This window comes from Juglans microcarpa x Juglans regia, chromosome 5S, assembly GCF_004785595.1.
Source record: "Juglans microcarpa x Juglans regia isolate MS1-56 chromosome 5S, Jm3101_v1.0, whole genome shotgun sequence".
Lineage (NCBI taxonomy): Eukaryota > Viridiplantae > Streptophyta > Magnoliopsida > Fagales > Juglandaceae > Juglans > Juglans microcarpa x Juglans regia.
The window spans coordinates 363383-374205 of NC_054603.1; the positions used below are offsets into that span (position 1 = coordinate 363383).

Here is a 10823-nt window from a genome sequence, read left to right on the forward strand (position 1 = left end):
GAGTTTCTTTTAAAAATAAAGTAAAACAAAAAAGTAACCCATAATTTGTTTATTTTATTCATTATCCATGGAGGAATTGTTGGTCTTGCCGCCTCAAATGTTGATAACGAAATTATTTACAACAATTTTATAAAAGCCTCGGTTACTGTGTCAATAATAATTCAAACTGCAAAATTATTAAACTGTGTACCTCATGTCAAATCTCATATAAACAGCTAATATAATTTTTTTTTTTTTTTAAAAGCATAGGAATGCCTATGAAAAACCATTTTAAATTTTCTCTATTATAAAGTTGGATTTTTTTTAAAGCTTCCATTTTCTTAGCAGTAAATAACAAGTGAAAAGTGCCCTGATCCCAGAAAACAAATCAGATTCCGGTTTATGGATTCGGAAACGTTAAAGTTAGGGATGCGCACCTTTTTTTGTTTTGTTTTTGTTTTTAAAAAAATGGGTAGCTCAATAAAATAAAAGCATTATTTATGGCGGATTTGTGGGTTTTAGAGCAGAGGACCGGTCTTAGTTTGACCGGATATTTAAATCCCGTTTTTTGGAAAGCTGCCTTATAATTAATTAATTACTCGTTTCTTCCGATACAAAAGGCCCAATAGAGGAACACACAAACTACACTTTTCCTCTCGACTTGAATAAAGTTACGTTTGAATATTGAATTGATTTAAATTGAGTTTAGTTGAGATGATAAAATATTATTAAAATATTATTTTAAAATTTAAAAAATTTAAATTATTTATTATATTTTATATTGAAATTTAAAAAAATTATAATGATGAATTAAAATGAATTGAGAAACCAAACAAAACCTAAATTCAAATATCCATTTGAATTTGAACCCTCCTTAACGTTGGCTTTGCTTGTCGACATTTCATATTACTATCATACTTTTTGCATTCTAAGAGATTATTAACTTATGCTTTGAAATTAAATTAATAGTTTTCAATTTCATTAAATTCTTATTATTTAGATAACTGACAAATAAATGAATGTTGCACAATCATAATTTTTTTTATATTTGATGCCATTTCTAAATAAAATAAAATGTAGCAGTATTTAATGAAATTTTAGGGGTATACAAACAATTGAGAGGGGGTAATTTGGGTATATCAATACCGGTAATTCTGCCTCTTAACCTAGTGTGGAGTGTGGTGTCCAGTCAAGAAAACAGAAAATACCATACTAGTTTTTCCGGGTCATTTTCCTGCCTTCCTTCCAACCATTAATGGAGGGAACTTTTTACGAAATCTCCCACCAAAGCTAAGCAAAAAAGAGCTACAGCAAGCGCCCCTTCTTCCATACAATACGTTTGCCGCCATCTGAATGCACCCTTTCTCGTTCAAACTTCTCCTCCATCTTCCTTGATTCCTCTTCTAGAAGCATATAACAAAACCCGCTTTGCTTCTTTGTCCATTTAAAACATATTTTAATGGAAGAGAAGGAGAGCACGGTTTCTGGATCACTCGGAAACTCGGACACAGACTCACCCCCAGCCCCGTTGAGCAACGTGGCGCTACCCCAGGTGGTGCTGAACAGGCCCGGGGACATGAGCCTTGCAGTAACAACTACCACAGCCACAACCTCAACGATGCTAACATCAACAAGCACGACACCAGGGAGTGCTGAGTTGTTTGGGAAAAAGAAGAGAGGGAGGCCAAGGAAGTACGACGCAGATGGGAACCTGAGGCTGTCGTACATTGTGCCACCACCGCCAGGGTTTACTTTGTCGCCTTCTTCTCCACCCGAGTTTTCTTCCAAAAGGGGACGAGGCAGGCCTTCTGGGTCTGGCAACTGGCAGCTTCTTGCTTCTTTAGGTGAGTTTGGTTGCTGAGAAAACGCCTGAAAGGAAAGAGAGATTAGATTAAGATTTTGTGATTGGTATCATGGACTAATTTGCACCTTTCCTTTGTTGGTCAACAAAAATCAACTTTCTTTGGTTGTACCTTTTAACGGCACTGGGTTTATGGAAACTAGGACAAGTACCATAGAGGCTAATTTTTTGCCCATTTTCATACCATCCCGAGACCAGGTTAAATAAGGCTCATTTAAGGATTTGGAAAATTATTTCATTAGTGGGGGCTTTGGATCTTGATTTCAATTTTACATACTTACCAAAAAAAATTCAATCTTACATTACCAGCATGGGGGAATTAAATAGATGGGGATTTATTTTTGGATATGCAAATTTGGGTTATGCTTTGTATGAAATTTCTTGAGTGCTTGTGTAATATTAGTACAATTTTACGTGATAAACGTGATTACCTTGTGATGTTAAATGGGCATGCTGCTTTAGGTCGTTTTAGCTCAATTTATCTTACATGTGGTCCTGTGGATGTTCATCTGAGAAGGTGAATTGTTTGCGAACACGGCAGGAGGGGACTTCACACCGCACGTGGTCACTGTTAATACTGGGGAGGTAATGTATTAAAGATAAAATCATGTATTTTGCGGCCACCCCCACACGAAATACCATCTCTGTCTTTCTGATCATTTTTCAATATAGTTCTTTTTTTAACTATCAAAATAATAATCACAATAATAACGGTAATAATACTTGAGGATTTTTTGCGCCAATCCTGATAGTCTCGTGTTTACCCAATATCGATTCTGCTTCATCTTACAGGATGTTGCAGGAAGAATTCTTTCATTTTCTCAGAAGAGTCTTCGAGGAATATGCATTCTCTCCGCCAATGGAGCTGTTTCCAATGTTACTATTCGCCAACCGGGTTCTTCTGGTGGAATCTTGACCTACGAGGCATGTTCTGGGATTTGTGTGTGTGTGTTTTTTTTATCACTATTTGTTGTCATTTTTTCTTGCATTTTCGGTGTCTTTTCGCACCTAAAAGGGTTCGGGCCGTTATCATTTGTAAGAATAGAGCAGAATTAGATGCATGATTTAAGTATCAGTTTGTGCACCCTCAAGAACGATGTTGGTACCTGGAGTTTTCCCTTTGCTTACATTCACGAGTCCCCTGTTTCATATTGTACGTTTGAGCAAGTACAGGCAAGTCTTCCATTGGTATATAATTTAAATCCGAAGGTATGTTGCTCTCTCGAAAGGATGGTTGTTGGAAGCAGTGAGGTTTTCTTGCTCCTTCCTGTGTGTGAGTTGATAATTAATTAGGTACCTTTCCGATTACTCTATCACCAGCTTTGAACATGCATACATGTTTCTAATTGACAATTTTGATCATACACAATATTCGTGGATAATAGACCTTTTTCTGTACCTGAAAATTACATAGTATATGATTTTTACCTATGCACTTGTTTCTCTCTGATGATTTTATACTTCTTATTGCCGTATATACCATCATGAACTTCATTTTTTAACGTCGGTTTAATTCAACAACTTTCTTGCAGGGCCGCTTTGAGATATTGTCTTTATCTGGGTCGTTTACAGTCACTGATACCGGTGGTAAAAGAAGTCGAACTGGTGGATTAAGCATCTCATTGGCTGGTCCTGATGGTCGTGTAATAGGTGGTGGCATTGCTGGTTTGCTAGTGGCTGCTGGCCCTATCCAAGTGAGGCATTTCTTTTAATTTCACTTAATTCCTAAAATAATTCGTAATTATTCAAGTGTTGACTGCGTTTCATGCTATGATTTGATAATTACGGACATTATACGGAGTTACCAACTTGTTTATTAGCTTTGAAATTACTGTACTTGGGAAAGAAACACTTTTTCCAAACACGGTTGCAATAATAGTGGGACTGTAAAAAACTGTTAACGATAACAAATAATGTGAAGAGATCCTAGCCTTGTGCAATAAGCAGTATCAATCAATCGCAGTAGCAATGCTCATGGCTGGAAGTATGCTGTATTGGACTGTTTTGATTCTTTTTATGGTTGTGGATAGGATAATGGGACTATATACATGCTGTTTCTGCTATCAATGAAATATGCAGTTTTCACGGCTCTCATGCAAGTTAATCTGTTTTTACACAGACAAAACACAACATTCCACTATTTTATTATTACTATCGTAGGAACTATAATTGTTCTGTTTAATTTGCCAGATTGTTGTTGGAAGCTTCATGCCAAATGGTTATAAGGCACATAAAAAGAAGTACCATCGTGAACAAACCATGTTGAGCCCAATCTCAGGTGCTCCAGACATGTTGGCAAGGTCTATTACACCAACAAAACTTGAAGGGTCCCTTTTCAACCCTGTAGAGCTGAAAGCGCAGAACAACGCGGAAGCAGAAGCAGATAATGGTGTGGGTGTTAAACTGAATGCAAATGCCACACAGAATACTGCTATAAGGAATGGCTCAGAGCCAACCTCAGATCAGAGGCCATCTCCTGACATCAATGTCTCTGCTTTTGGTGAATAGAATTTTAGGTAGACATGCATTTTCATTACCTCTTCCGTCGTTTATTTCTGAAGTCTGATGTGATTTTTGCCTTCCAGACCTAATTTTTGGTACCGTATTGATTTCATTTCAGGTGTATCTGGGATCACGATCACGGAAGCTGAAGTAACAAGACCAGTTGGTTAATTTGATTAGTTACTGTGTTACGAATAGATTTAAAATTCTGAACATTTTAACCTAGGATTAGGAATTATTAACAAATTCAGACCAATTTTTGACATGCTATGTATGGATTTTATTCGTTAGAATATTAGTACACTCTAAATTCATTGACTTATTTTAATCCTGTGCACATTTTCATATACTGTTCTTGATTGGCTGGCTATGCATGCAATTGAAAATGTACGTACAACCTCCGCCAAATCCTGATATTATTGTCGATGGCAGGACATTTTCCTTAACGTCCTTTCGCCCGAACAAGGGCTCGCACACGTTGAAATTATAAATTTAAAGGTGAATTCAGCTCGATAAAAAATTGAATTGATTTTGTAGTGTCCCTAAATTTCAGAAATATAGTTAATGTAGGCAATCGGCATGTCTGAAATGTATGTCAAATCCCACATGTGAAACAAAATGCTCAAAGAGATCGAAGCGATGAACTGCTGGAATGAAGAACAAAAATAAAACCAAACCAGAATGTAATTAATAAGACTAAAAGTAATTGTGTTCACTCTCACCAGAAAAACAAAATTATTCTCAAATCTAAACAGCATCAGAAGCAAAGGTGTTCTGAAACTAATTCCCAAACTTAGTCTGAAAGGCCAGTGATTTTGGAATAGTATTCCCAGTCAGGATGTGATTTGGTTATTGCCGGCTGCCCAAATGGATGTCCTTTCACATAAGTAGGAACCTCCACCGCATCCGCCAGGCCATCCAAGTACGCACGCAGCTAACCTTTTGGTCCTAATGGACAATATAACAACCAATGTTTAATCTTCAAGGATTCGAGTGCTATAAATTTTTGCTCTTTTCTAAGACATCATATGACTAGGAATTGGTCTTAATTCTCTCACCTAAAGCGACATCATTAATTTGATCGGCCTTGTATTCATCATCAGGAAATATTGCTGTATGAGGCTGCACAAAAAAAAAAAAAAAAAAAAAAAAAAAAAAAAAAAAAACAAAACAAAACAAAACAAAATTAGAAACTCGAGCTATTGTGAAGCCTAGTACATCCTGAAGAATGTTGTCTGTCACATACAGGGTTTAGCAGAGCCTTGTACGGCTTATCATCTATCAGCAATATGTTCGATGCAGAGTATTTAACTCCAAAACTCCCGAGTTTCTTGAAATCTTTTAGAAAGATGGGCTTGTTCCTATTCTCCAAGGTCTTGAACCCAGAATCAGTGCATCTTTCTTGGTCCTAAAAAACTCAAGGGAGAGAAAAAAGTTTGCAGATGTAACCGATCGATCGAGGAGGAAGGAAGCTCAGAAATGCACCAAGCAATTTCATAAATAGTTCTTGTTGCATTAAGAGCGGAATTCATAAAGAACAATATATTTACTTACCCAAGCAAATAAAAGCTTGCTTTTCAACCCTTTCATTATACAATCCAAAGCGCTGTTCAGATACCATCTATTTACCATGCATTCGGATGAGGTTTTAAACCATTAGAACCTCGAAATAAAGCAAAATATTATAAGAAACTTATGTATACTCACTCCCGTGCAGAAGACCATATCCCAACTTCAAATCTTTCAAGACAGAATCTCATGAATTCTTCACAATAAGGCCTCCTGTAAACTGGAATCGCCATACTGTGATGAATGATATTCTAAACATGACATATAATACAGACACGACATCATGACAAAAAAGACAGATCAAGAATTCTACCCAGAAAGCTTCCATAGGATGCATCAGGAATGCGGAATGTTGGAATGTTGGACTTCTGACGACGGCAGACTCTATGGCATAACAACCCTCCTAGGCCCAGAACAATGACTTTCTTTCTTGGACCAAGGTTCAACTTCTCCAGTGAGAGGCCGAAGTCTTCTCCTGCGTCGACGTTTTCATCTTCACTATAATCATAAGCAACGCCTTTGTTTTTCGAGTTGGTAATCTTTTCGGCCATCTTCGTCAATAAACAAAAAGATGTATGAATGTTCAGAAGTTGCAAGTTGTTGGCATATATAGTCGAAGGTTGCCAACTTTTGGGCTTCTGTTATTTATTACAACCCACGGTTTTTCAAGGTTCGCTGATACCGAAAGCGAACTTAGAGCACTCCTACTGGCTTACGTAAAACACCTACTTTTGTAAAATTAAAGAAAACAGTCTAAAAGGGGCATCCAATGAATCATCTACTTCATCTGTAATTTACAATTAACTACAGTCTACTTCATCTGTAATTTACAATTAACTACAGTGTTATCGCTACATCTAGTGGTAACTGTTTATACTTGTAAATAATTTTTAAATCGTTTCTATCTCATCCGTTTATTTTTTCCTCTCTACGTGATTTAGGTATCGTTTGGATTTGAAGATGAGTTGAGATAGATTGTGAATAATAGTGAAATAGATTATGAATAGTAATGAGATTTATGAGTTAAAGTTGTTGAATAGTAATGAATAGTAATGAGATGAATTGAGATAGATTGTGAATACAAACCGGGCCGGCTTCGTTTAGAAATATAATTCATCTCAACTTATCTCAACTTATCATTACAATTTTTTCAAATCCTAATACAAAATATAATAAACAATTCAACTTTTTTAAATCCTAAAATAATAATAATAATAAAAAATAATATTCTAATAATATTTTATCAACTCAATTCAATTCACTTCAATGTCCAAACGTAATCTTAGTTTATTTCATTTTAGTCTATTTTCACTCCCATCTGTTTATTTCGCACGTCTTCCCTTCCTCACAGTTGCCTTCTACTCATCGTCCATCGATCACCAAATAGCTGCTTCAAATTTCTACATTTCCAGTTCAAGCATCCTTCCTCACAGTTGCCTTCGTCTTCCATCTATCCTATTTGCAACTCCTATTCCGAGTGGGTTTTGGTATGGCTCCTTCTTCCAAAATCATCTTCGCCAACGACCTTACCAAACATTTGAATCCGTCACTCTCCCGACCACTTTCCTCTTCCCTGCTAAATTTATCCAAACCTACATTAAATTTGGTGGAGACCCACGAACTGCAACTATTCTAAGCTCAATCCATAAGGGGAGTTTAACACCCAGCTCTATATCCTACTCCAAGCTCCTCTCACAATGCACTGCTTCCAAGTCTGTTAGTTCAAGCATGGAAGTCCATGCCCATGTAGTTAGATTTGGATTATCTGAGGACCGAAATGTTAGAAACCATTAGGTAAATCTGTGTTCAAAGTGTCGGTGATTTGGGTATGCCCGAAAACTGGTTGAGGAAAGTATTGAACCGGATTTGGTTTCTTGGTCTGCTTTGATATCTAGATATACACAAAATGGGCTTGGTAAAGATGCTATATTGGCCTTTCATGAGATGCACCTGTTGGGTGTCAAGTGCAACGAGTTTACGTTTCCAAGTGTTCACAAGGCGTGCTTGATAACGAAGGATTTGGAGCTAGGGAAGCAGGTTCATGGGATTGTGGTGGTAGTGGGGCTTGAATTCAATATGTTTGTTGCAAATACTTTGATTTAAAATATTTTTATTTTTTGAATTAATTTATATTTTGTTTTACAATAGAACATAATATGATATTGTGAATGGGAGATATTGCAAATATCAAAAGTTATGAGGATATAATTGGTATTTAGAGAAAATATTTAAAATGAATAAAAATTATTAAAAAATATAATATTTAAATGGTATGAAGAAAAAATAGATAAGCTGATGTATGATATATTGTAAAAGTCAATATGTAAAATAAAAAAAATAAATTTTGATAATATATTTTAAAAGATAAAATGAATAATTTATTGGGAGTGCTCTTATGCAATGGATTTTTATAGTTCGGTTGGCGATTCTACTTTGGAAATACTTCCCTGGCGGCAGACATATCAAAGTCCTGAATTTTATTTTGGTGACAGTTTCAATTAAAATATTAAATTGGAATATTTATATCATTTTGAAATAGTGTTAATTGTTATATATAAAATTAGAATATTTAAGTCTAATATAAGTTTTCTTAAAAAAATGAGTGAACCATGCATGGAAAAAAAAAAGTGAAATAATTATAAATATTTAACGTATATTTTATATATATACTCTCTCTTAGTCATTTAGAAAAGCATTTTTATATATATTAGAGCATTAACATTGGATTCATCATTTCTATCTTTAAAATTTGATGAAAAATATATGTTTTTCATAAATCCAAAACCTCTCTATCCATAACCCTACATTGGAGTTACTATTAAATTCATCAAAATAATAATATAATATTCTTTTGTTAATAATATTATTTTTAATTTATTTTTTTCATATTTTACAATTACACTAACTATATGTTAATTAATAATTTAATTTGATACTTAAATTATTATTTCCTAACTTAAATATATTGTGGTTCAAAATTGAGAAACAATAATTTAAGTAAATAAAATAATGGTTATAGAGTAGTGAGTCTTCAAATTTGAAGATGAAGGAAAATGTATTGTAGTTAAAAGCTTAACATTTGAGTATATGGTGAATCTAATATCAAGATTTTAAAGCTAAAATCATCAAATTTTGAAGATTGGACTCATTTGATGAGTCCAATACTAGTGCTAGGCAGATCTTGAGATGACTTCTCTTCTTCATAGCCATGACCCTCCTGCAATCGACAGAGATTTCAAGTGTGACAATATCTTCTTTAATGGGAACCATGGGGTAGTTAAGATCGGTGACCTTGGCCTTGCTGCGATTCTTTGTAAATCGCATGCAGCTCACTGTATGCAGACAAATACTACGGCAGCGGTGAACTTCCAGTAATCGCATGCGAACTGGGGTGCACCTGTCGTAATAATTTAAATAAAAAAAATGTGAAGAAAAAGTCAGTAAATTATTTGTTTAGAAAAAAAGAAAACAATGTTAAAGAAAGATAAAAAATAAGACTAAACAAAATCTAAATTTCAGCAAAATATGAACATTGGTCGGCATCCATGTTAGATTATCTATTTACTTTCTATATAATAAAAAAATATTATTAATTTTTTATTTAAAAAAATTGAAACAAAAAAAAAAAGGAAAATGTGTACATTGTCAGAACAAAAAGGATATGAAAAAGAGAAGTCGATTCATGTGCGCCGCGGGACTATTAAGAGCATTTTGGTAAAACATAACCATTTATTAAATTCTACAAGGGAGCTACATGTCAAATGATCAAGAGTTTTAAGGACCTTTTAGTAAAACAAGATCATTCATTAAATTCTACAAGAAAACTATACGTCAAATGGCCAAGGGTTTTAAAGATCTTTCGGCAAAATAGGACTTAACGGAAAAACAAGAAAAGTTAAAAGAAAAAAATAAAAGTTACTACTCTCAGTTAGATAGCCACTTATTATAATAGAGTATATATACATATATATATATATTATATATAAAATACCCAAACTCAAGAAAGACCAAAACCCACACCTTGAAAAAACCTAGACACCAAACTAAAAACAAGACAAATACCTAGGGTTACAAATATTCAAAAAGACCCAAGCCCAAATATTAAAAGAAAAAAAAAAAGAAAAAAATCATAAACAAACCAAATACTATACCACATACCCAGAAACCATAATAAGTCAACCAATAAAACAAGATAAACATTAAAGCACGTAAGGCAAACAAAATCAGACCCATTAACAAAATAAATTAAACCTAAGTGGATCGAATAATAGGAAGACCTAGTCTTTAAAGAGCCCCTAAGACGAGAAGAAATATCCATAGAAGACCACCATAGATCGTTGCTTCCCTTCGCTCCCATCCTTACCAGGAAATCTACCGAAGCATTTCCCTCTCTAAAAATATGAAATACTCTCATCAGGACCCCTTGATAATTTGAAGATATTGAAGTCTAATTTGAAGATATAACTGTCTTTTTCCATGTACTAATCATACTTTGTATGCTTTTTCTAGCTAAAACCCATCGACAATGTAGTATGGAGGTAAAGCAAGAAAATGAGAAAGATAACCATGGACAATCGCGTAAGAGCATTGGCAATTGCCAAGTTCAAATTTGGACTAAAACTATAGCTTTTGGCTAAAATCTAAACCAATAGAAATGGTGATCTACGATTGACTAGTCATCAAAATAATAATATAATAATATATTTTTAATAATAATTTTTTAATTTTTTTAATATTTTACAAATCCATTTCATATATTAATTAATAATTTAATTAATAAAGAAAATATAATTCGACCCGACTGGGAACAATTAAAACTTTATTTCAACAAACAATTCATAAAACAGTACCAACATGTTTCAGTAGTACACTGAAAGTCTATACCAGTTTCCACCAACTTCATCAAAACAAT

At 34.2% G+C, this 10823-nt stretch overlaps 2 protein-coding genes across 5 annotated transcripts; one reads left to right on the plus strand and one right to left on the minus strand.

Annotated features, from left to right (window-relative positions):
* The first annotated feature begins 1159 nt into the window (after positions 1-1159).
* Positions 1160-4670, plus strand: LOC121268547 (AT-hook motif nuclear-localized protein 1-like). 2 transcript variants are annotated; one of them, XM_041172864.1, is made up of 6 exons: positions 1160-1823; positions 2382-2425; positions 2633-2764; positions 3373-3534; positions 4031-4356; positions 4461-4670. In XM_041172864.1, the coding sequence occupies exons 1-5, from the start codon at positions 1439-1441 to the stop codon at positions 4346-4348; spliced, it is 1041 nt and encodes a 346-aa protein (XP_041028798.1). In that variant the 5' UTR covers positions 1160-1438; the 3' UTR covers positions 4349-4356; positions 4461-4670. The 2 variants fall into 2 exon arrangements, with proteins under 2 accessions (XP_041028798.1, XP_041028797.1); XM_041172863.1 differs by having other exon boundaries at positions 1161-1823; positions 2358-2425.
* Positions 4671-5010: 340 nt separating this feature from the next.
* LOC121268548 lies at positions 5011-6538 on the minus strand. Of its 3 annotated transcripts, none has more exons than XM_041172865.1 (6): positions 6225-6538; positions 6050-6131; positions 5897-5963; positions 5589-5750; positions 5401-5464; positions 5011-5290 (listed from the first exon to the last, which is right to left on the minus strand). In XM_041172865.1, exons 1-6 carry the CDS (start codon positions 6460-6462, stop codon positions 5277-5279), a joined length of 627 nt encoding a protein of 208 aa, XP_041028799.1. In that variant the 5' UTR covers positions 6463-6538; the 3' UTR covers positions 5011-5276. The 3 variants fall into 3 exon arrangements, 2 of the variants coding, with proteins under 2 accessions (XP_041028799.1, XP_041028800.1); XM_041172866.1 differs by having other exon boundaries at positions 5401-5454; positions 6225-6536; XR_005941185.1 differs by having other exon boundaries at positions 5208-5290; positions 5401-5485; positions 5524-5750; positions 6225-6536.
* Between the last annotated feature and the right edge of the window lie 4285 nt (positions 6539-10823).